This window comes from Siniperca chuatsi, linkage group LG5 (assembly GCF_020085105.1).
Source record: "Siniperca chuatsi isolate FFG_IHB_CAS linkage group LG5, ASM2008510v1, whole genome shotgun sequence".
Lineage (NCBI taxonomy): Eukaryota > Metazoa > Chordata > Actinopteri > Centrarchiformes > Sinipercidae > Siniperca > Siniperca chuatsi.
Genome location: NC_058046.1, coordinates 4,081,418 through 4,108,496, shown reverse-complemented (window position 1 = coordinate 4,108,496; position 27,079 = coordinate 4,081,418). Strand labels below are relative to the sequence as shown.

At 40.1% G+C, this 27,079-nt stretch overlaps 2 protein-coding genes across 2 annotated transcripts in view; one reads left to right on the top strand and one right to left on the bottom strand.

Annotated features, from left to right (window-relative positions):
• rasgef1ba (RasGEF domain family, member 1Ba) overlaps positions 1-27,079 on the top strand; it is a 128,053-nt gene that overhangs the window by 53,373 nt on the left and 47,601 nt on the right. The window lies entirely within an intron of this gene.
• On the bottom strand, positions 3,587-5,121 carry LOC122876947 (golgin subfamily A member 6-like protein 22). The gene has a single exon (XM_044197943.1). The coding sequence runs from the start codon at positions 4,892-4,894 to the stop codon at positions 3,632-3,634; it is 1,263 nt and encodes a 420-aa protein (XP_044053878.1). The 5' UTR covers positions 4,895-5,121; the 3' UTR covers positions 3,587-3,631.

Below are 27,079 nucleotides of genomic sequence, written 5' to 3'. Positions count from 1 at the left end.
GGCAGCTAATTGGATTAATTAGGAACAAGGTAATTAGTGATTGACTGCAGTGTATGCCCAATGGGGGGGTGGTAGTTTTAGGTGCATGGCTTGAATGAACCAGGAGGGATTTGGCTTTCCAATTAGAAATAAAAGAAAATATAAAGGATAGAAGTTCCTTACATGCCCATAACATTTTTAGGTCTGTATACATACTGTATGTTTGAGCCTCCGATCAACTTCCACCACTAGCCTACTTACTTAGCAAAAAAAAAGTTTGTGCTTATCTTTGTACCATGGAAATATGCAATTTTCTACAATACCAGATTTGTGTACTTTGATAATCATTGAAAGTGATGCCAGCATCAGACACCTCTAATTATGAGCAGTCACAGTAGTGAGGGTAATGAGTTTAGGCAGTGATCCGTAAGCGCTCATATTAGTACTCGGCCATTATGGGAGGAAACACCAAGCTTGACCTCCTGGTTATTTCACTTGAATGGACAAGCAATCCAAGCAATGCAATTAAATATGTTTGTTTTATCTGAATCCTGACTGTATGTGAGATTACTGTATGCAAAAGAAGAAAATAGCAGTAAACAGTTTTGTGGCTTTGATTGTGCCTGTTTGTTTGATGTATTTCCTGCAGTGTTATATGATAAAAGCCTGGCACAGAATGTATGTATAGCAGAAAAGAATAGCCAAAGAAAGAAAAAGCCTCAAGAAATGTATTTTGCACAAAAAAACTACAAGATTACAGCACCGTGACAAAAAAATATTTGCAGTTTCGTGTTATAATGGAAAAATTTTGTTTTTAACGATATCCGTTTCATAGTATGTCAAGATTTTCCTGTTGATATATTTTTCTCATTATTACCAAATTCTGTTTGAAAAAGAAACTTCTCTTGTTATAACACATCACCTGATCTTGTTATATCACAACATTTTCTCATTATTACACAAATTTCACGGATCTCGTTTAAACAACAAACATCTCTTTACTGTCTTATCTCATTAAAACAAGAAGTATTTTTCAGTAAAATGTGACAAGTTTGTATGATGCTATAACAACAAAGACTGAATAATTTGATATGTAATTATAATGAGAAATATATAATTATAACATGAATATATCTTGTTATAACATACATATTTTTTGTAACTGCATTACGCTTCTGTACAAGAAAACAAAAAACAAAAGGAAACAAGTGGTGCTAAAGCAGCAATAAAAAACAAAATAAATATAAAAACAATATATATTCACTAAGATTGCTTGAGACTGTATTTGACTAGATTTGAGTTGTCAGCATCTTTCAACTGGTGCCTCGAACTCATGAGATAAACCATAAAATGCTTTTAGCCGTAAGACATTCTGAGTATTTTGAGTACTGCTGTGTTGGTGGCAAATAATACTTAATATTAAAGGACAGTGTGTGACACACTGACATATCAATTCATATGTACTGTATATATGAAAAAATTGATTTTCCTGTAGTTTATACTGGTTTGCAGCCCTGCAGTAAGAATGTCTTTATTTCTCTCTTTCCAAAATGTCCTGTAGTATCAAAAGCTGTAAAAATCACGCGTGAAGCCCGGAGTGACGGGGAGAAAAACAGCTCCTCTTATCATGTCCAAACACAAAGCCTCAGAAAACATTTATGTGTTTCAAATGTATGCATTAAAGATGGTCTGGGCTGCACTATGCATAAGTCATCTATTAAATAAATGGCATTTCAAAATTTCTTTGTTTGCCATTGTTCTGTAAGGAGACACAAATCATAATGTTGGCCTCAGAGGAGGGCATTTTCTCTGTTAATATTAATGGGGCGGAGGGGTTGGTTCATGTTTTATTCATGATAAAAAAAATCCTGGCCTGTGGCAAGCAAAGGCTTTTTATTCAGTTAAGTGAGATTACATTTGTTAAATTGTACAACAGGATAAGGCTGTGTAAATCTGCACGCTCTGTCTGCCACAACTGGCGTGGTTTTTGGCAAAACTAAAATGTTAATCTGTTTTTGAAGACAAAAACTGATCTATGTCACAACTGAACAAATATAAAAAAACAAATATTATGTTCCAGTCATTTCAAAAGTAACTACTGCAGACGTCATTGGTTGTGTGTTTACGCTGAAATGGTAATGCAGTCATGGTATTTCTGTGACGTTATGCCACTTATTTTGACATTAAACACCAGTGTTTCTCAGCCAGTTTACTGTGAAAGTGGATCTTCTACATTACATATACTGTATGTGCATATATTATCTGAAACTCTAATGTTTTTTTTTTTATCCTGCTTGGTTTATCAATAAACCATAATGATCTCACAGCTGCCATATTGCTTTTCTCAGAGCTCCCAGAGGAATTTTTTATTTATTTATGTATTTATTGTATTTTTTTTTGGCAGCTCTGCAAAATGCCAACCGGGCTGCTGTCATAGATTTCGAAAGGTCAAGTGCGCAGTTGCTTGCAGAGGCGTAATAACGGCAATTGTTTTCAGTTCTCTGATCTAAAGAGCCGCATTGTAAAGCTGCCAGATAATTAATGACTGAGTAATTAGCAGGTTTATTGTTTGTGTTCATCCATTATGTCACTCCAGGTTGACTGTTCCTTTTTCACCGTGTTTTGATTGACAGGGCATTTTACAGGGGGTGGGTGTGGCATAATTTACAAACCAAATCTACAAATCTGTGAGTTTTAATGGGAAGGAGGTGCTGCAGACTTATTTCTACATTTGTGATGGTGTAAGACACAAATTGTAAACCAAATGTGAAGAAAAGGGGCCTTTTAAACCATGTGTAAAAAGTAATATAGGTTATATTAAGCTTGGCGGCTACTCAAAAATTTAAAGTGGTGTTTCGAGGTGTGCTGGTTCTCAGCCTGCAGCTCTCTGTGGCTGTTCTCTCTTGGCTGTTCCATCTCTCCGTTATGAAAATTAAAAATGATCCGCTGATAAAAATGACCATGTCTTGTTTTGTAGGTGGTAGACAGCACTCAGCTCGGTGACAAATGCTTTTCATTTCCTGTGGCTGCTTCGCAATAAAAGCCACAGTGTTTCGCCAGTTGAACGCAGTGCTAGTAGCAATACATCTTGTTTGTATTAACCTACCATTTACCGCAGCTGTAGCTGTCAAGAGCTATCAATGAACAGTGACGCTTCAGTCAGTTAGATAATATTACAGATAATATTAAGTACGTTCTGCATCATTTCCACTGAATCCCCTGTGCTTGTGTATGGAATTTGAATCTAGTGGCAGACTTCACCAGTAACAATGAAAACTACTGTATAAAGAGGTAATTACTGAATGTAAATACATTGAATGTCTTGCTGAAAAAATGCTGACAGTTATAATAGTATAAAAACTAGGGTTTAATTTCATGAAAACCTCAAGGATTATAACTTGTTTACAAATGTGAACCTGTTTCTGTCCAAACCCAGAACTTTGGAAATGAACTATTTACTCTTATAAGTTATTAAAAGAAATTAGGACAAGCAGACTAGAATACACAGTGCTAATCCTCGAAGGTTTTATTTCTAATGGCAGTCCGGTATAGACCCAATATGTTTTGTCTCCAACTCAACTATACAATTAAAATACAACAAAACGGGCAATTTTTATTTCTAATGTTTTATTGACGTTTTATAGAATTTGAATCACTCAGTTGTCAGAGTCTCAAGTGGATTTAGACCTCCAGCTTCTCCCTCTTCTTCTTCCTCAAACCGATACGGTGTCTGAATTTGTCCAGGCTGAGTGTTTCTTTTTTTTCTTCTCAAGCTTTTTCTCTGAGTCTTTGATCTCCTCCAGCAGCTCAGCATTCGGTAAATCATGGAGGGAGTCTCCCTCTCCTGCTCCCCGGTCTTGTCTTTCTGCTCCTCTTTGAGCTTGGCGAGTTCAGTTCGGAGGCCCTGACTGACCTCCTCCTCAGCCTGGAGCTTAGAGAGCAGCTCCTGGTTGGTTGAGATCTGTTTATTCAGTTTGTCTTTCAGGTCCTCCAACTCTTTGGAAAACTTCTCTTTCTCAGAAGCGTTTTTCTTCACGGTCTGGATCTTCTCCTCCATCGGTTGAAGCAGAGCATCCTTCTCAGCCCTCAGCTGCTTTATGACCTCCAGCTTCTCTGACACACATTCTGCTTTAGACTGAATCTCTTTCTCAAGCTGTTTCTGAAGGCTGTCGCTCTTTTCTCTTTCAGCCTTGAGCTCAGTTTTATACCTCAGGTTGATCTGACACGAAACTTTCAGCTGCTCAAGTTCTTGCTGAAGAGCTTTATTTTTATCTTTTTCACTCTGGAGCTCTGCTGAGAACTTTTCTTGGCTGACTACGTGAGCCACTTTGAGCTCCTTGAATTCATTTTGAAGCACCTTCTTCTGCTTCCTCTTGATATTATTTCCAACCTCAGTGGCGATCCTCATGGTGTCCATGGCCCCTGTGTCACTGAGCCTCTTCAGCCCCTCCAGTTCACTCCGTGTTTCCTTCTCTTTGTTAATGAACATTTCTTTTAGGCTCTTCTGACGAGCCAGCTGTTCTTTAGTATTTTCCAGTTCTTTGCTGAGCTGCAGCCTCATAGTATGCTCCCAGATGTTTATGGCACGCTCCTGCCCCAATAGATCATTCAGCTCCCTCACTTTGTCCTGCACGCTGCTGTTTTTCTCCTGCTGTCTGCTTCTTCTCTCTTGAAGGAGATTATTTTTCAAGTTCTCCACTTGTTTCTGGAGAGACTCTATTTGGATCATCTGTCCCTCCAGTTTGGTGGTAAGCTGCTTCACCTTCTCCTCCTGGCGGGGGCTGTGGTTTTCAGCACTTTGCAGCTGAGCCTTCAGCTCCTCCACCAGCTTTTCAAGAGCCTCCTTTTCCAGCTCGCAGTCTCTCAACCGTCTGGCTAACCTGTAGGGGCCCAGGGGCCTACTGTTCATCTCCATTCTTAGCTAGCAGATCCTCCAAATTTCTAGTGTTGATACAGTCTGTCGCTGATGCACAGCTCTTTCTCTGTCTGTGGACTGTCTCCGCTGAAACTCTGTTCTCTCTCTCAAGGGTGTGTCTCTGTCAAAAGGTTGTTTGGTACTGACTCAAGATGAAAAGTATCAGTAGTAACTATGTAATGACCTGCGGTTGTCAAAACACACAGAGAATGGAACTGTGTCCTGAATGTTCTGACTTCCGAGTTCCACAGTTTGAAATGTTTACATTGATTTCACTTGACTGAGATGACGATGTCTGTGCATCTCTACACAATGTAGTCAGCCTTTCAGTTAGGGTTAGATACTGATGTTTTTATGATGCTATGACACTGTCCTCACCAGAAATATGTCAGCATTGTCTGTTTGTGCATACTCCTAAAATGACCCACATGTATGTCTTCTTGATAAGCGGCCTCTTGTGGTCGTGCAAACAATGACTGTCCAGTCTCAGTAGCAAGGCATATTTTGGATTCTTGTCATCACTGTGAGGTTGCCAGGCAACCAGTGGAGACCTCAGGAAGTCACTGCGCCCAGCTGCTGGTCGCCAAGAAATAGACAGCATTACTCAACATTAAACAACAATTTGTCCTTTTTACATTAAACTTTAGAGGTGCTGGTAGGCGTATTTTTTGTACTGTGTGGAGAGCCAGGCTAGTGGTTTCCCCCTGCCTCTAGTCTTAGGCTAAGCTAAGCTAATTGCCTGCTAGTTCTAGCTCCATCAATATTCATATGACTTCCAGCTGAACTCTGCTATTTGTTTAAATATTCCAGAGCAAGAAAAATATATTTATTTGCGGCTTTGGAGGGAAACTGAACATCTTCAGTGACATAAAAGAGAGCTCTCTGTCCAACAGTCCTTTGGTTTGACACCAGGAAAGAACTGACATATTTCCTCTCACTGCTATTATTCAAAGGAGCTTAATGTTTTGGCTGAGAGTTAAGAGTGGAAGCCACAGTGATGAAGCAAAGTCAAACCTGTGAAAGCAGGAGGAAAACACATTAAAGATGAACTTATGAACCTTTACATGATTCCCATGGGAGTTTGAGGATCTAACAGGGTGGATCAGCCAAATCATTCATCAAAGATATTAAAAAAAAAAAAAAAGCATAAACAGCAGCTGCAAAATATAAATTGACTTAAGATGTTAAAGTAAGTTGAATAATAATTACTAACAAGCTCCCTAGTTATCATACAAGGTTGGCACTCGAGTTCAGAGAATAACATTACCACAGATGAAATGTGTTTTTCGCATCCACGCAGGATTTGTATCACCTGGGATTATCCAGTTGTTTGGAATTATTGATCTCATTTTGGGTGGAGAGAGAGGTCCACTGATAATACTAATGTCTTTTATTGGCATTTCATTTCTTTCCCATCTTGTAGACATACAATTTATTTTTATCTGTTAGTCATGCAAAAAGGACGTAGTAGAAAGTTTTTTGAACGCAGTTTTTAACACAACTAGCAAGTTTTTCTTTACTCAATTGGGGAAAAACGAGTGATCACAAATTTCAGAAGAGCATGTCACCAAAGAAGATGAGGTTTGATTTAAATTAAACATAAAAATAATATTTAGTAACTGATCTGTTTTGCTAACCAACTACTTTATGACTGTTCTTTTTTGTATCATGTACAGTATGTGATTAGTAAATGAATTAATGTAACACTTACTTGTCTATGGGTACATTCAAGAAGTCTAAGGCTGTGTCCGAAATCACTCCCTCGTTAGCTCATTCGCTATTCTCTATATAATAAGACACTCAATAGTTTACTCTATAGTGAGCAGTAAATTGAGATTATGGACATTTATGAATCGTTGTCATTTTGTGTCATCACTTTTACTCATATCCCGTTAGGCGCTTCATAGTACACAAATACAAACATGGAAATGAGTGTGTTTGACATATTCTGCTCTAACAGATCTATGGTATTGGAAGGGAAAGACATCATCACCATCACTTTTTCAGACACGATGTTACAAAATAGTTCTGTTACCTCACCGTGCAGAGCATTTGGCAGCAGCTGAAGCTAACATGCCAGTGGATGCTTACATACCACTGATAGTTGTACTTTGGCCTCAGGATTACATGAGCATACCTTTACGCAACGTGCCTACTCTGTCCTCACATGCCATCAGTGAAAGTGGTGATGTACTGTATGCTGCATGCTGAAATGTATAGAAACACTGGCTCTTCTGGCTGTATTTCTGTCAGTAGTAAGCAGGCTTGGATTAACCCTCTAGGGGCTCAAATGAGCTTTGGACTCCTGTTGAGTCACCGTTTCTCACATTCTCTGTGCATTGTGTATGTCTTAGTTAATCATTTGTAATCAATTTGTATTAACTTGATTAAGCACTAATTGATATGGCAATACGCACCTTGTAAACAAAAGAAACTGAAATAATCACAGCTTTTTAACTCAGGGCCCCTCTACAAGATGGGGCCTCAAGATTATGTAATAATGCAGGTGTCACCTTAAGTGGCAAGCTATACAGTGAACTTGGAGCCCTTGAGCCCCCTGAGGGTCTGTGACCCCGGGGCAGTTGCCCGCTTTGCCCCACTGACCGCCTTGGTAGTAGCATTTTAATAGTAAAAGGTAAAAAAAATCATCACATTAGTATCATGTGTGTTGCATTTTATCGAATGTCAGTTGCTTTGTACAACTTCTGGCACATTTGTATTGATAACTCATGTAGTTATCTCTAGGATAAGGATGTGAAAGGAAGTCTTATGCAACCCAAACAGAACAGAAACACACACATATCAGATATCCAGTAGAGATATCAACACATCTTCTTCAGTAAACATCAGAAACTGCTTTGAGCTTCATCTCATTCTGGACTCATTTAGAAGAATGATGACAACATTCCTGACCCTCGTCTGCCAGAGTGTCCTCAGTAAATTTCTAAACAAAAGATAACTGAAGCACAGTTATTCGTTGGAATATATTCAGGAAATGTCTTCTATGTAGTCTGTGTGTCATAAGTAGCTTCTTCTTTAGGCTTATGTTGGTAGATTTATTTTATTTTAAGATACACAAAGCAGAAATATTAGGTTCCAGGTTTACTTTTGTTTCTTCCCCACTCCTCTCCTCGCCTCTTTATTTCTCATGGATGTTAGTACACTGTACATGGGTGTGTGAGCGACATAGAGGCAGGGGGAAAACACAGATAGAACAGGAAGGGATTTAGTCATTTCCCAAACCTCTAATAACTCCCTTAGGTGGATTGTGGCGAGAAAAGTGCACTGTCTGCCTCCACAGCAGAATGAATAATGGAGGGGTTTGTGTGTGTGTGTGTGTGTGTGTGTGTGTGTGTCTGCAACCCACCACACAATAATGATAATTGACCAATTAGGTGGTGGGGAGAAGCGTAAACACCTGGGGCTCATCCAGAAAGGTGAAACATTACAGAATAATCAGACAAAAACAAGACAAACATCCAATCAACAATTTTTTCCTTTTTGTCAGGTCATCAATAATGTCACGCCTTTCCCCACTATCACACATTTTAAATGAGAAAAGTGACATTTTACTGTTTATAAAATAACAGGGTGAGTGAGCCCTGTGCAATGCAAGCAAACAAAGGTTTAGATTGTCCTAGAGTTGTGTAAATTCCAAAAGCACGATATTTGTGACTGCTGTTTTGTCGGTGGATTAATTTGACTCTGAACTGGTTACGTTAAAAGCTGTCGTACAAGTTAACCCTAATGGCAGACAAAGCTAATACTGTCAGTCGTCAGGGGCTCGATCCTTTGAAGGACAGGACCCATGAACGGGCGTCCTTTTGAGGACGTAAAGCCTTGTGGGCTGAACCAGCACCTCCTCCTGCACTTCTCATAATAACAGTCTCTTCACACAAGTTCAGATCATGTGATGTATTTACCACTGACTGACTAGTATTAACAGCTGACCGTCCTGCAAGGGATTATGGGGTACCGAAAGGTGCATTTCTCAGCAAGAGCCTCGTTGACCTGTTGTGACATATTCAGTCTCGAAATGTGGTCTTGAATTGTTCCATAAGCAAAAGGGTTTATGGGAAATGTATTCCTGTTTTTTTTTTTTTCAGAAATGAATACTAACCATACCACTAGGGGTTTGACAGTAGGAGCCAATCATTTTAGCTGTATTGACATTTAAAAAGCAACCACAGCCACATTGTGCACGTTGTCGACTGGAGCAGTTAATGATGAAATGCCTTGCTCAGAGGCACCAGCGCAGCAATAGGTAATGACAGAGAGGAGCATGTTTCTGATTCACTTTCTCCCTCCCTGCTCTGAGCTGGTCAGGGATTTAAATTGGTGACCTTCCAGCCTTCAGTCCTGATTGACAGCCTCTAAGCCTTGTGCTGACACGACTATTGTCAGGCTGTGCTCTGATCCCGCTGGGCCAATAATACATTCATGAATAAAGCAGAACCTGCCTTCCAATACCAAAATGTCTGTGGCACTTCTGCCTGAGTGTTTTTATTCCTACTCTGGAGCAGGTACAGTATGTTTTCTTTCTTTATTCTGGGTCTACAGTACTTTCTTTGGCATATCAAAAGACTGTAAAGACTTAGCTTCTTAATTTTTTATATTAATCCTGTGCTCTATTTTTTTTACATCACTTTTATGTTTTCTTAGCATAATGTTTCTAAGTGCATTATCATTTTGTGTATCTGGGCACAGAGAGACTGAAGTCAGCACTCCCAGTCAGAGATAACATCTTATCAGTTGTGGTGCTTCTGGCATGGTCCATGTGGTGTTGCTGGGGGGATTATATATTTTATATTTTCCTACTACATTTGATCTATAGTTATTTTACGTCAAGGATGCGTAAAGCCTCTGTGTGGCTGTTGGGTGCCCTCTGAGTTTGACTACCATTCTTGTCACCTAACAAGATAAACAAAATAAACAAAAAGGGTCAAATATACAGATTTTAAAAATAAAATCTAAAACTGTTTACTTATGACTGTTTTCTGGGAGAGTGACTATAATCTTGCTCTCCTTTGGGATTTGGCTTCAAAGCAATGCCTCTTTTCTGGCCCCCTGATCACAGTTTTGGTTTAGTATGAAGCCAAACAGTACATAATGTCTTTGGATGCCTTTGTAAATTGAACAATTCCAATCTTCATAGCCAGAAAGTACTTTTTTAGAAGGTGGGTAGAAGTTAAAGACACAGTAATTACACTATGGCTGTAATAAATGGGAAAAAGTTGTCCATTGTGCGCCAAGACCAAGACAAGCCAGAAAACAAATCCAAGATGTCAGAAAAGTGTTTTGAAGAACAGACTTAAACTGAAACTGTACTACACTGCTGAGCTGTACACTGTACACTCCTCACTGCTGTGGAACTAAACAGAGACTGATATCTGCCTGACAACCATCCATCATGCAGTGACCCACGCTGACATGTAAACATGTCATCTAGATGTGAAGTCCCGCTTCATAACTCTGGCCTGGAAAAAGGGTTACATAAACAGTTCTGGGTCATGCTGTGCAGGTTCAAGACACTTGTTATGTAATGGGCCTTTGATGGCAGCCATGGATGAACGACAGCTCCTCACATCTTCAGAGAGGGTTTGATACAGGATGTGATGATGTCAGCCAATCATTTCTGATAGAGAGCGTAGTTGCAATGAGAAGGATGAGTTAAGGTCATTATTTATAAGAAACCGAATTGGTCCAAATCAAATTGCTGTCAAACACAACACTGTGAACAAATGACTGTGTGTTCTCTTTGACTCGAGGCATGTCATCCACACCCCACCAGATGATGGAGCTTGTAAATTTGACTTATTGGAGGACACATGGTGTGTGGCACAGTAGATCCCGCTGGCAGACGATAGATCTACCTAACTGGCTATATTTGAAAAATGTATACACATTTTTTATCTTGTCTTTATTTAAAACTATGCAATACAAATTGCACAACATCGTCTTTACCACTTCTCATGTCACCACTTCTTGTGTAAACACTCGCAAGCACAGAAGTATTGCTCGTTAATAACCGTTGTGTAAATACGCAGCCTACCACTTTTTGCAACATTTTATGTGACTTTGTGCCAAACAGCACATTGTTTCACGTTTATACATGCAAACTAAAATAAACAAAATAGGGATCCAAGAAATTACAGTAATGATCTTCTCCCCCCCCCAGACATTTATTTATTTTTCGACATTTAACCCCTCCCTTTTCTCGCACCATGGGTCAATCCCGCGTCATCTTCCATGCCAAAATGTCTTGAGAACTGATTCTCTTGGATCCCATAGAAAATGAATTGAGGCGAACTCGCAGATTCGGACTGCACCACGTTCAGTGTGTTTTTACTGTTTTCCCATCTTCTGTCTCCATCTTTAGTACTATAGGTGCCCATTGTTCCCAGATCCATTACTACTTCTTCTAAAACTGAAGATGGCACTGTGACATCTTGATTTTCTGGTCTAAGGATTGAGGGTTTCGTATGCTGTGCAGGTTGTAAAGCCCCTTGAGGCAAATTTGTGATATTGGGCTATATAAATAAAATTGACTTGACTTGGTGATAAGGTTTGAGTTAGTGTAGAAGGAGTTTCTTTCTTTGTTAATACATGATGGCTAACATTAACTACCTGCTGTTAATTCTTTGTTGCCTGTTCTACAGCCAGATACTGCCAGAAATGTCAAACATGTTAATTTCTGTTTGTTTGGAGATTTCACAGAAAAGCACAGCAATTGAAAGTGTAGCTGCTTTTTCTGCAACATCCATCCTCATATTAAATGTTTCCTACTGCACTCACAGCCGGAAACCGCAGAGTAGAATTACTAAAGCTGCAGTAGGCCAATTGAGGATTTAGTACCTTGCTCAAGGGCAACAGCTGAGGGAGGAAAGAGCATTTCGTAATTTTCTCTCCCCAGTTAGATTTTACTGGCAGGTCCGACCTTCTAGTCACCAGTCCGCCTCTGTAACTTTCGGCTACCAGAGCCCCTTCTGCAACCCTCATCCCGGTTTATTTTTCCGGCATTGGAGGTTGAGTACTTTTTTTTTTATTACAATCTCACGGCTACATATTCATACCTTACTGTACGAGCTCAAAATGCCACGGTTCAGCGTGCCTGGCCTTCGATGCCCAGAGGCGACGGTAGCCGTTTGATGTGCAAAGGCCACATTTGAACCTCCTGCTGTCAGCTTTAAGCACAATCATTCCACGATGCTGCTTTTGAAGAGCTGACCACAGCTGCTGCCCTGCCAGAGGATCAGCCTGCACTGTATGTGATGTTCAGTATGTAGGATTCAGTGTGGTTAAGGGATGAACGTGGAAATCTTGATCCTGTAAAGGTTTTTCTAGATGCCGTTTTTGCTAAATTAACATTCTTAACTTCTGGACAAAGGGAAACTGAATTAAATAAAATATTTGAAATATCCAAACCAATTACAATGGTTTCAGGCAGGTGCAAATTAGTTAACCTATTTTGTGGTGCGAAGAACTACCAGGCAGTTCAGCATCAGTCTTCTAGGTCTTAGACTGTTTTTAATAATCTTGCAGCAGTTTAAATAAGATGTGCGAAGAGATCTGATGTATATTCCTCTGACCCAAATGGTGGGAAAATAACGCCGTCCCCCTAACCCCATTCCGTCTGTCTGTAGAGGTTATCTGACTTGCAGCTGAAATAGTGACCTGTATGAAAATGCATTCTGTAAGTTGAATAAAAACCTTAAAGACGTTTTTACTTAAAACTATAAAAATGAAATAAAGAATTGATCTATGAGGGGAAATAAGGTGACTTCAAGCACACAAATAGAATATAACATAAAAATGAATGTTGATATGCTTTTGTGACTTGACATAATGTGATTAGACACTTGCCAGGTGTGTAGTAGAACACAGAAGCAGGTATGTTTGCCACAAATATTTTGTAATTTGAATGTACATTGCACCGTTATATTTCCATGCTTTGCTGACATGAGTAGCACCTGTTGCTAAATTAATTGGGCTTGCAGTCTTGTGTATCACCTCAGTGCTTTTGTTTTATTAGTTTAAATCTGAAACAAACCTTTATTTGTCTGTTTGCACATTATATTAACACTTAAACACTTAAAATGCCATCCTGGCTTCATTGACGCTGAAAAACATCTTTCCTCAGATATCAACCTGTGGTGACTGTCGGTTTGGTTCTCTGAACAAAGTAAAAACACACAGTTGTCTATTTCATCTTCTATCTGTCCAGGTGATGTTGGCAGAGCACGTTTGCTCTTCTCAGCAGCAGCCTGCTTCACTTTCAAACAGGAAGTGTTCAGCCCTCTACCACTGAGCAGCTCCACAGGAGAAATGAGGAAAATTCACTCTCAAAATGCTGTGTGTGTGTGTGACATAACGTTTGTGATATAAACCCTGAAGATATGCATCATGGAGCTGAAAGAGGTGTCAAAAAAACTGGCTCGCACACAGGATATGTGAGTGGCCAACGTTAGCTGCTATATTTTAAAACAACGTTAGTGGATTTTATAGTGGATTTCACAGAACAAATAAAACCATGTTGATCTGTTTCTATACTGGATCTTCTCAACCAGTATTTGAACTGCCACCCCTGTCTTCTCTAACTTCCTGGCTACTTTCACAGTCTGATTACTTCTAAGAGTTATTGGTTTTCTTTGAGGATGACATTGAGGAGGCTGGAGAACTGGGGCGCGTCGGCGTGTGACTCCGTTACAGAACAAAAGCTGAACTCTTCGTTATGCAGGCGAGGCATGGATCAGCTTTCTAGCAGAAGAACCCAGTCACATAAGGTAGAACGCTGCTCATTTACACACATTGCCACAGGCATGAGAGAGGGTATGCAGGAGACGAAGGAAGATGAGGTTAATTATTCTCCCTGCAGAGAAGCAGAAGTATTCCCTGGCTTTCTACAGGGGGGCTTGTCAGGATATGATTCCCTGGTGAGCGAAGAAGAGATGCTGAGACGATGAGGAGAAAGAAAAAATATGACAAATACAGCAGAAACTAGAATACAAATTCTCACTTAGAGGCCTGTCACTGCATCTTTGGAGACTGGTATCCAATGGTTACGAGTGGCATATGCCACGGTGATGGAGTGACAGTGACATAGAAAGAGAGTTTTATTACGTCTTCTTTCCAAACAAGGAATGATAGTTCACTACGCTTCCTTTGAAATGATCTGATTTCCTTCCTTTACGGTGTTGCATAGTCGGTCACAGCGTAGAAATGAGTTCTTTGTTCATTTTGTTCTTTCCCCTTTGTCAGGGATGAACAGCTGTGACCTGAGATGTTTTCAAGTCTTTAAGTCTCTGAATGCAGGAAATGACACAACATTTAATGATTTTTCTTTCAAAGCGGTGTGTTTTTTCTAGCTTTTTCAAAGCATAGGCCAAAAAGTTACATTTTCAAAGCTTGCTCGTCACAATTGTTTTAGGATTTTACCAGGTCCAAACTTGACCTAACTTGCAGGTCTGTGCCCTCAAGTTTCAATTAATGAAGTAGCAGAATTTAGCAGCTGAGCCGATTGCAGCTGAGTGTCTGCACACTTGGATGTAACTGTAACTGGTCTCTATTCCTGAATCTTAAACAATAGCAGAGTAGGTTTTTTGCTTAAAGTGACTGTCCTGTTCTCTGTTATTTCTCCATAAAGGGAAACTACTATTCTCTAAGTCTTGTTTAATGTTTGATTTTAAGCTGTTGATAAAAATGTTCAATCTAATCAAGCAGCATTATATTTTTTGTCTACTATCTCAGCAAATTAAACTTTACAGATCCTTGAAACCTTAAAGTATAAATCTTTTAAAGGGCAGATTTACACACTGGCTCTCTGTACTGGCAGTCAACAACTGACCAGTGAGGTTGACTTTAGTCATCTAAGGACATCTTGGCAGTGAGCTGCAGTGGAACTGCTTAGTTTCAACAGTAGAGGATTATATTTTTCTTTTTGATTCAATACCTAATAAAAACCAGGGCTGAGATCCTGCTACCAATACTGATTCTTTTAAAAATCGTGTTGTGTACATTTTTGTAATCTTTACTAAAATACTAATTGTGCAAATGCTGACATGACAATAATAAAAAGCCTTTACTTTAGCATGAATAACTTCCAAAGATCAGTCATCTCTTCTTCTTCCATTTTTAATACCAGACCTTATAAAACCCTTTTGTTCAGCATTTGTTTTGTGATGAAATGATTTTCCACTTTTCTATAAGAGAGTTCAGCTTTTGTTGCGTTTACTTTTGCTCACTTGTTTTAGGACACAGTTTGTTTGTTTCATAAAACATAACGGCTTTGTCTTATCCACCATGACACATTTTATATAACATCTAGCCATTTAACTATGATTCCAAAACAAAAGAATCCACACATTGATGAGAGAAAAAGATCATGGAAGTTTATTTGCCAAACCAAGAAGCATCATATGGAGACCTGATAATGAAAGGAAACCCCCCGAGGTTCTCTGCAACAGCGATGCATCATGTCTGATCAGCACTGCAGTCTACAGCACAGAGCAGATTAAAACAGCCAGGAAGAACAACAACTTAATTGATGGGCATGTCAGTCCCTCTCAGACTCTAAAGAAACTTCTCTTTGCTCCCTTTCATGAGAAGTTTGTTCTCTTTGAGACAACTTCAGACAAACTTTCAAAAGTATTGACTCGGCTTTCTTGGATGTGATAATCAGCCTGGAAGTTCACTCGGGCAAACGGGGGTGAACCTTGAAGTTTAAGAGGATACTTTTCTTTTTCTTTACTGCACTCCCACTTTGTGATTTAGGTTCATTTCTTTACATTAAAACCTTGTTTAACACGACACACAGAGTGCTTTATGTGGAGAGACAGATTGTGGTCTTTGAGTGGGGAGTAATCCACAAGGATCATCCTCTCTGGTCTTTCTTTAAAGTGCTCCAGCTGACAATTATATAATTTACCAAGGATTAACGTACTGCAGAGGACATCTCCTCATATTCCCATCGACCTCTTTAACATTCTGTTTTACGTCACAATCACGCTTGATGTGTTGAATGGATTGCCCTTTGATGAAAGTTCATTTAGTTGTTTAGAAAGAAATGTCTGAAAATGATCCACAAGTAAAACCACAGTGCTGTTAAATTCTTATTGATGTGAGAAAACCAGACAGAAACACTCGTTAACCATAAAATCTGTAAGAGCACAGCACTGCTTTAGAGTTTTGTGAGTTTTATACTTCTATTCGGGCTTTTCGAAGTTGATGATTTCCTAGGTTGATGGTTTCCAACTTCAGTTTTTTTGTTTGTTTGTTTGCTTGCTTGGCCAGAACCTCGCCCACCTGATTCCGCTGATCCACATCTTGTTTATTAGGCCCAGTTCAGAGGTGTACATATGTTTTCATTCATCTGTTTTTATGTGCATTTTCAATTTGTGCATAAAGGGAAGGCTCCAAAAACAAAACAAAAAAGCTGAGTTATTGCAAAAAAAAGTATTTACAAAAACAGATTTTTCGAGTACACCTTGAGGTTGAAAGACCAAAAGTAAAGACCACAAAGTCCTGGGTTCTGGACCAGACAGGAGCCCCTGGTGCATGTCACCATAGCTGATTTAAACACGTACACATGTATCAGAGGAGACAAAATCATTCCTTAAAAAACACAAATGCAGTTTAGGTGAGAAAGAGCACTGAAAAGCTAATCAGAGTTACTGGTGCGCGATTAATTATGTGATCGTCTCACATCCTCATGAATATATTTGCATCAAGGCAGAAGTGAGAAGATGAAATATAATCCTAGACATAAATACATACAGACAGTGGAGAGGTGACAGGAAATGAGGGAGCTGCTGGATTTGAACAAGGGATACGGCATTTCCACCCCTAATTCACATGTTGCCTGCATGTTTTTGATGGGGCGCTGGCACCCCCATGCATCAGTGCTATGGTCTCATTGAAATGAATGACAGTTGGTGTATTCTCGCACAGTGCTAATGTCGGTCTGAACATAGCCTTAATCTTTCAGTTGTTTAATTATATTTTCTGTGTTTCACTGTACACATGTGATGTCTATGTTGGTTTAACTCTTTTAACAAAAACAATATTCCGAGGGAAAGCACAGATTCTTCATATTTTGAAAATTGTCGAAACAGAACGAATCTACGAATATACAAAATATCAGCTCCTCGTAGCTCATTTTACACATGTCAACATATTGGGTTTGGCATTTAAAAACACACTTGCGTCAAAAACCTATTGTGTGAGCGTGTGAATGTACATGTAATATATGTGAGTATGGGATGTTATTGTTGTCGGGGTGTTATGCAGGCCAGGCTTCCTTTTCACTCCACAAGAGCCCAACAAGGCAAAACATAACATCACTGACCCACACAGACTGGGAACACCTAAAGTACATATGGGTTTATACACACACACACACACACACACACACACACACACACACACACACACACTTGAACAGGGTTGAAACAGGATGCAGAGGAAGAGGAGGCAGCACATTGCAGTACAGTCTGGTACATAATGCTACAGTACAGTGTGTTCTGCTGAGACAGACTACACATTCCACCTTAAAACCCCCAGCAGCCCCTAGTCTCAGTGCTGGAATGTGTCCTAGTTATGCCTCATCGGCAAGGAATACTAATTCTAAATAACTAATAATTCATCACCTATTCCACGCGGTCTACTTTCTGAACATGTTCAAGCCTCTCCAGAATCCAGCAGAGAGAGTGATGCCTTCAAGATGTGCAAATCTGCATAGAAAAAAAAACATAGTTTGATTTTACCTTTACTTTGCAGCTATAGCATCACTTTTTTAATCGGACGGTGGTACCTAAATCTCCAGAAATCCTGTTCCTTCTCTACAGAGCAGCTCCAGATTTCACACCTGATGATGGCAGGTTCAACTCTTAGAAAAGCAATCCAAAGTCATCAAAGTGCCATTCATAACAACCAGTATAGCTATTTGAAAAATGACCCCTGTGAGGGTTTTCTGATCTGCCATCGGGTTAAAGTTTGGTTTAAGTTCAGGCAACTAAAACTGCTTGGTTGAGGTTAGAGGGATGTTGGTGACTTCATGGTTAATAGAGACTATGTTGCTTATTGGTAGGAGACAGGATGCTAACTGCGGTCTCTGCTAGCGAATTCACACTTTCTACGCGCAAGCATGGCTGGATTAACCTGAAAGGGGGCCCTGGGTCAGCTGCTGGGCTCCTATTAACACCCAGTTCCACTTTGTCTGTGTGAATTTTGCCCACTATTTCTGTGTGTGTGGTGTGGTAATTTAAATCTGTGCTAAATCTAAGCACAATATCAGCTGAAATAATGAAGATCTTAAAACTAGATTGTGACACAATTATAATAACATCATGCTACTCCCTTTGCTACTTATCGACAACAACATCATTATTTACAGGACCGTAAGAGGTCACGAGTCGTGAAAAACTTAAACTTGTCATTTCAGGTGATCAGTGTCTGAACCCCCTCCCACGTCACATGTCAAAATTTGCATTCTGTCTCTCTCCCTCTCCTTGTGTACTCTAGTGTGCTCTCCTCTCCCTGTGTCCCTTATCAGTCCTCTGTTCGTCACTGTGTGTGTGTGTGTGTGTGTGTGTGTGCGAGCCAGCTGTTTTCCTGTTCTACCTACCACGCTACACAAGACATATCCAGAAGCCCCGCTCAACGCCTCCGCCCTCAGAACCCCACCGGTCCTCCGCGGACTGTGTCGGCAGACTGCTCTCCTGTCCCCAGCGGAACTACACCTGACCCGCTCGCTCTGGAAGAGCGCTCAGCGACCAGTACCAATACGTTTACAATAAAAACTGTTAACACTACTATCCAGTTCCCCACCTCGCTGCGTTTTGCTTTTGGGTCCTTAGATCATTCTGGGTATGCTCACTGGTGGAAAATCTTTTTCACCCCCCAAGGACAAAATTCCAAACTTTTTGTTATGAAATCCAAATAGTTTTCACAGAGCAGCAAGCAAGTGATCGGAGAGAAAGATCTTCAGTTTGCTTTGTTCACCTGTCCACCTACTCCTTCCAATAAGTTTTTATGGCATCATACTAAGAACGTCACCATACAGTATCTCTTGCTTTGCGAGTGACAGTAAAAATGTGTTGTCCGTTGACTTAAACTGCAATATGAAATTCAACCTGCTAAAAGAAACCCATCTGTCATCTTCAATAGACAATGGCGTCGACATCGGGGAGTGAAACTGATTTACAAAATAATTGGATTGCTTTTGAGATGGTATTAATTATTGTGTAGAGACAAGGGCAAAAACTAACTTTTGAAAAATGGCATATCAACTAAAAGTTAGTCCAAGTACAGACCTTTGATGACCATGCTTTGGCTACATTGTGGTTGTGGATGACTTATATATTTAAAATTTGCAATTCTCTCCCACTTTTTCAGCTTTTCTTGGTAAAGAAAAACTAAGCAACCCCTGATTGTCACCCTTTGCTGCCCTCAGAATAGACATTCATTTGTAATTATACTACAGAGATTGCTATGGAGAGTCTGCACTGACACTAATTGCGAGGGAATGTCTTATGTAAGAATAGAATGAGCTCCTCTGTATTTTTCCTAGCAGGGAATGTGAAGTAATTTGTGAATGGTCATTAGAGAGCTGTGGGTTTCCCTCCTCAAATGAATGGAGCAAAGTAACCTTTAAACTGCAGGGCTATTTTTCAAAAGTTGCACAACGCCAAATGTCAACACCGGACAGATGTCCCTCACATATTCTTTCCACTCAGAGATATTCTGATGAAAAATGATCCAATGTTTTCTGCTGTGTGCTGTTAGCGCTTGGAATTCCTGCCGAAAACCATAATATCCTCAGATTTCACGTTGCTCTTGATACACATGCTCAAAGGTCGTCACAGGTTAAGTTCAGGGCTGCGCTATATTTGAGTTTTTCCTGTGGGTTTTAATTTTAAAGACCCCAGACTCGTACAAGACTTCTCTTGTCAAAAATGTGGATTTCTCTAGAGTAATTTCCTGCAGGAGAAAATATTTTCTTAGCACTCTATCCCGCGGACGCTGCCTCGAAGGGTGATCTTTGAAATAACACTCAATCACTCACAGCCTTCGGACAATTCTATTTCATAATAAGCGTGAGATGGACTTGCTTTAATTTTCTCAAAGGAGTCATTTTCCCTCCCTCCTTCCCTCCCTCCCTCCCTCCCTCCCGCACTCTGTAAACGCCGCTGGCTTCTCAGGTTTGAACTGCAAGCAGCTATCAGAGTCTTATCTGGGTGAAATGGAAATGAACAGAGAAGAAAGAGTGAGTGACACTTCTGTTTCTGGAAGCTGAAGTTCATTTTCCAGAACAATTTGCTTCCCGACCCCTGTTTAAATGTATTTATTTTTCACACATACAGATACAGATATTCTCTAATATTTACTGGCCGAGAAAACTTCTGGTGTTTACCAGTGAAGCAGTCTTAATGTGGGGGTGTAAAAAATTTGAATACAATTATATGCTGTTCCTATTACATTCACAGGCAACGTTTTTGCAACTGTGACCTTTTTGACTATGGGTCATGCTAACTTTGCTCTTGCCACCTCTGTTGTAGAGATTCAGTAATAGGCAGGTAGTTGTGTTATCTGGCAAATTGTCCCAGAATTAGATAGGCTGCTATTCTCAGCCCCTTCCTCTTGTTCTGCAGATATGCTGCCTGTCATTATCTTTGTAATTCAGCTCTGGAGCTGAGAAGTTGATGGCCATTTAATGGTGCAGCTGGTGAATTTCTTTGAGAGTAAAACACAAAAAGTGGGCAGATGGAAAGTTAGCTTGATCAATTTGTTCATCTTGTTTGCCTTTTCACACTCCCACTTTTCCTCCAGATTTTTTTTTTTTTTTTACTTTTCTCACATTGTAGGCAGGCTGTTGTCTCTCTGCCCTCCTGCCTCACTGTTTTTCTCTTTATTTCTTTACTCCCCTGTCTTCCTCACTGTTTATCCACCATCTATTCAAAGGCAAAAATAAAACTTAGGGCCTGAGTCCATCTGGACCTGTTGTGGCATGCCATTTGGTGCCCTGAACGCCAGCCAGCCCTGGGCCGCCATCTGTGCCATTCTTTGTCACAGAGGTACCGCTATGGGGCATCGCTAGTGGCACACAACCATCCATCTATTCATCCATCCATCCATCCATCCATCCGTCTTCTCGTAAAAGGAAATTGCGAGACAGTCAGAGAGAGAAAAGAGCCCTAAAAAGGTCTGTTCCAACTGACTGCCTCGCCCTTGCTGTTACATAAAGCCTCCAAATTATGTAATCTTGGACATCTTGTCCAATCTTCCATTTTCTTTGTGTGGGTCTTTCCATCTCTCCGGGCTGGATAGTGGGAAGAAAGGAGGCGTAGAGAGTGTGTATCTGTCCAGCATGGACTCAGGCAGATTAGTAGTCACTTGTTTTTAGGACAGTAGTGTTTCTCTGCAGCTGTAGCTGACAATGGCAGCCCCAAGTCTCAGTGTGGCACTTTACTGAAGAGCCTCGACCACGGGCTCTCCTCCAGATCAACAAATGAGTGCCAGTGGGTGATGAAGTGGCAGGGGTGAATGCATATGTGTGTGAGAGAGAGAATTCACGCACGGGAGTTTGTGTGTTTGTCGAAGGGTGTGTTGGAATTGCAACCCGCTGGGCCTGAGACTCATTAGCTGTGATGCTGATACTTGCCTAGGCTGCACACACACCCACACTTGCAAACACAAAGACTGGACGAGACCATGCTGAGAAGCCCTGATTCTAACTGTTTACCCATTGTTTCCTTCTGTGCGTCACCAGATTAGTGATTCAAAGGGAAGGGAAGCTCCACCAGGGAGGCCTCTGATAGCTCTGACATGTTTTGCAGTTTACATCATGTCAATTATCATTCTGGTAGATAACCATGATTACACCGTTTTTCAAAGGGTACTCCAATGATATAGTTTAGCACTTTTGTAAAGTTGGTGGACTGGTGGTGAGAACAACTTTGGAAAAGAATGTTTAAAATCGATGAAGCAGAGACCAAAATATATATGGTTTTCAGTTAAATGTTAAGTTGACACATCCTGTCTCGTGCTTCAAGTCAAGGTTGACTTTTTAAATATTAAAACAAGACCACGATCTTTAACATTAACCGAGTGCCTTGAGTGCCTAAACATAACCATTAAAAAGTAACATCATGCTTTTGTTGCTAGAGGCAGGTATTGTAATTGTAATGCAAGAAGGGATATTGTAGTCAGGCTACAGCAGCCAGGATCCAGCGAGCGAATTTGATAAATATGCTTCTTGATCATTGATGTATCTCAACAGTGGTGTATCCTGGTAAATTCACCAATTAATTAAAGTTTTGACGCATGCCATATGTCGCTGATGTGTGTTGCCTTTCAGTCCTGGCAACTCAGTAGCATCTTTCATTCAACCCTCCCTGCCTAGTAAAAACCTACGTCTTTCTAACTCCATGTCCCAGGCTGAGCTTGATGACATCATCAGGGAAAGCTCCTTCAGGGCTGTTTACACAGGCTGAGTAGAAAAAATAAATTGAACTTGATGTGTAAAAGGCTGATTTTGGCCATATCAGGATTAAATGTTCCAGGCCCAGTTTTCACCAAAGTCGTTTAAATACTGTATTCATAGTTGAGAGATTGTTCTTCTTCAAATATTTGTGGTACATCCTGTTTGAAGTTCTGTGATATTTTATTAATCCAAACTCAAATTTAAAAAAATCTGCTCATAAATACATATATTGTTAGACTTTATTGATCCACTGTGGAAAAATGAGCCTTTTCACTCAGAGGTCAGAGCACTTCATGATGGAGCCTTCATTCCATTCATTCCATCTCAGAGAAAAATGGAGCCTTCAAAAACTGTCTCTCTGATAAACTGGACGATTTCAGATTCATTTAACAAGAAAATTGGAAAAGCCTTTCTTCTAATACCTGGACTGTTGGCTGAAGGTCTGAGTAATGGAACAGAAGCACTACCATCATCTGTCACTTACCAAAAACACATTTTTCAAGAAATAACTCCTGTCACTGTTACTTTCAACTGGATCACCTTCTCTCACACATATTTTCTCTTACTTCATGTTTTGCTTTTACTTCTTTCTTCTATGATCAGACTGCTGTCAGGCCAATGAGACTCTGACTCTTGACAAACCGGCTCAAACCTGTAAGGTCCCAGGTAGGCAGCCAAAATGGCTTGGACCAACAGTCCCCAAAATCATGCCAGGTTACCACACATTAACGGCAGACCCATGATGAATGACGTGCCTGAATCAGCCCAAGTACGCTGGTCTAATTCTGGGTGCTTTCCCAAAGCTGGCCCAAACACTGCTAACTAATAGTTGATTATCAGCCCACAACCCCAAAATCTACCCACATCTGGCGACCATATATGGGCCAGCCAGAGCTGGCTCACGTTTGGTCCTCCAGTGCCAGAACACAGCCGAGTGCGCTGATACTCAGCCGGGATTGGCCTAACTCTAAACCCTAAGTATTGTAACATTTCCTATGTATCCAAAATTGCTTGGCCAAACAGCAGCCGAAATCCAGCACACCCGGTTACCAGATTCATTTAAGACTTGCAATGAATGATGGGAATTGGCCTAAGTACATTGGTCCGGTTCTGGGTGCCGATGCTGGCCTGACTGATGCTAACTGATAATCAGTCAAAAGCGGTCCACTCCCAAAACAAAACAAAAACCCATAACAAATCTGGCAACTGCATGTAAGCCAGCCACGACTGGCTCACATTTGATCCTGTGCTGCAAGAACACAGGAAAGTTGCCAGCTATGGTGAGTCACAAATTCAGCCACACTTGAACTTTTGGTTGCTTGTAATGCTGGTTACTAGTAAATTGAGCTTTTTCTCCACTTAAGATAAAAAAATATCAACGTGATGTACCGTTTTGTAAGCCGTTGTGTGGTTAGGTGGTTAAACCTCTTGTGTTCGGGAGTTTTTCCCCCAAATTAGCAATTTTTTTTTAGAACCCACCCCCACCCCCCAGGAAAGACCTGCCTGAAACAGTGGTTTTAAATGTTTTTAAAACGTTTTATATTTATAAATATTTATATTTAGATAAAAATGTATCAACCAGCAAAGTGTCACCTAAGAAATCTGATTACTGATCAGCTGCACGTGAACACAGATTTCAATCAGGTTTTTTAAACATGTTCTTGGATCTGTGCATGTAGATGTACTGAGACGGTTTCTTTTTGATCCAGGGTGGGGCATTCTCTCTCGTCCTGCTGTTCTTGTGGAGGGAGGAGGGCAATGGGGAAGTAAAGGAAAAGGGGGAGGTGGGGTCGAGTTGGGTGGTGCAGTTTGTCTAGGCAGTGGCTCATTGTTTCCCTGGTTTCCTCAAGTCACTTCCCCCACAATGCAAACATATGAAATAAACAGAGGGATACACAGACAGAGGAAGACCCGGAGGGAGTCAGATATTCTCTGACGTCGGCAATCTCTTGAGTGCAAAATATTTGAACTGTTGCCTAGATTAGATAGAGACAGATATTTCAAGACCAAAGTTGCTGACAAGCTGTTATTTTGTTGGTTTATTTTGTTCAACATCTTTAATTCTGGCCTCAACACATATACAGCATTTTATTTCACCTCAATTGTATTGGAAAGTTGTTGGAAAGACAATTCAGGCCAACACACTGGGTCTCGTTACCGAATTTACAGCATATGTAATACTTAAAAAAAAAAGTTTCATCATAAAATGTAACTTGTAATGTTAAAACCCTTCGAATCTATGCTGTGCTAGAACCCCCCACACACCCACACACACAAAATGTACAATGACGTTGAAAAGTGCAATTTTTGAATCCACTTTGGCTTAATTTCTGGAGTTGTGATACAGTTGTGGGAAGGTTCTTTGATCCAGTCAAAGGTGAGTGAAACTGATTAGCTGATAATCACAAAAAAAATCTTAATTTTCACATTTGAGTAGGGATCAGAAGCAGAATTATATTCTAAATAACAAAATATAAATAATTCTTTATTTAATTCTTTAGTGAATTATTCATTCAACACCCTCTATTGTATCATTGTGTCAAACCAATAAAGTCTTCAGCGATTTAGATTGGACTCAAATGAGTAAAAATGACAAAAACAGAGCAAACACACACACATACAACCACACACACAGCTCAGCCTCCCAGCTGCTCAGGGTAATTACAAGCGTTCTCAGACCAGTAACCCCCGTCTCTCCAGCCGAGCTCCTCTGTGTTTTTATGCAGTTAATGATATTATTGTTTGGCGACGCTGCTGGGGCTTTACCGCTCCTCTTAATGCCATTGCACCTGCTTCCTCTAACACTGCTGACGGCAGATAAAAAAATTAGTCTGGCTATCATTTATTATTGGCAGAGCAATCAGGAACTGGGCTGAATGTTTCTTATTCCTGTCCAGACGAGGAGATGCAGGAAGTGTTTTACTACAGGAAACTACAAATGTTTCTTCTCTTACAAACGAACCACATATGAAAATCACAAAATGTCAAAAAGCTCAGACACCTGCCTGTATGGGAATTTATCACATGTGAAAAAATGTGTCCGGCAGAGATGCAACCCTGTCTACCATAAACTACGTTCACATTCGGATATTCTGTAGCAGCGATTCACATTTAGAGGCAACAACAAAGAGAAAAGTTGAGACCTATTGCTATTGTCTTGGGTTGACTTACCGTCTGTCTACTAGTCATTCCTCATATTTTCAAATTTTCATTATTTAACCATGACCACAATCTTTCCCTAATGGTGACCAATGTGTGTTGGTGTTAGTTGGCTAACCCTAATCACAACTTTAGCATATTTTAGTCATCAGCTGCAGATATGTATAGAATAGACATTCATTGAAGACAAACTTATTTGCTAGACGCCAGGACAAGTAGTTGTTGCCAAATATCAACTAACATGAACCCAATTAAAAACAAAAACCTAAATAACTAAATTAAAAGATAGTATATAGCCCAAACTGTCTATTTCCTGTTTCTTCCTGATTATTTCAATGTAGATTACATTGTAGCTTTGTGGCTTGATATCCACATCTCTGCCTAGCTTCTCTTGAACAGAGAATTCAAACTAAGCAGGTTTGGATCAGAACTAAAAGTGTTCACTCTTTAGTTAAAGAGTGTTTAGTCTTCACTCGGTTCAGTTTGTTCAGACAGCCGAGAACAGTGCCATTCAAACTCAGGTGGGACCAAATACCTGCACCAAAATGCCTGAAATACAAGGCTTGTCTTCCAGGAACACAATCTGAGGCTGATCTGTACGAACAAGTGCATCTGGATGGGACAGACATTGTTTATGACAGTTTAGAGGGACACTTTGTGAGTCCAGACGGGGATGAGGACAGCTGGAGAAACACTCTCTCCCAGTTTTTTTGAATCACTCAGTTTCTACGTCCCTCTGCAGGCTACTAGAGTTAAAATGGATTGCTCCCATTGCTCTCATTAGCCATAAAAACACAACTGTTGCATAAGGAGACAGGAGAAAATATAACACAGTATTTTGAGGATTTAAATGTAGACATAAGGGTGTAGGTCTCATTTTGAGGATTACATAAAGAAATACATTTAAGAAACTCTAAACATTAAAGATCTCTACTCAAATATCCACACATACACAATCTGAAGCAGCTTTCCCTTCCCTCCTGTCTCACATTCAGCCACTGACATAACAGAGGTTTTGCTAAAGTATCAGCTTTCTCTCTGTTAGCCTTGTAGCTTCTGCTTTAAACAGACAAAAGGAAGGGTCCGGGGGGATTAGATTTTTATGATTCATTGTTAGATTGTTTGATACTATTATTGTTGGTTAAAATAAGACAGTGTGCAAAACACACACACACACATGTTTCTTGTCCAAAACTGTAATTGTGATTTCTGCCTCCCGAGGACTCGCAAAACTGTAGAACCTTTAAAATTTTTATTTTATTACATTAGAAAAAGTACAATGTCCGAGCCCCAATCGGCTCTTGTATCAAACAGACTTGTGTGTGTCATATTTTCCAATACGACTAAAAGTTTATAGCCATGCTAGCAGCCCTCGAAAGGCTAAAAAGCTCATTGAACAAAATTGTTGGATGAATGAAAATGAAAAGGAAGCTTAACTTTTTACTGTACTGAACATAAAGCGAATTCTAGATGTAATGACTTCATGCAAAATGAGGCAAACACACGTTGCAATTTGAAAATGTTTTGACTTATTTAAAATTCACGTT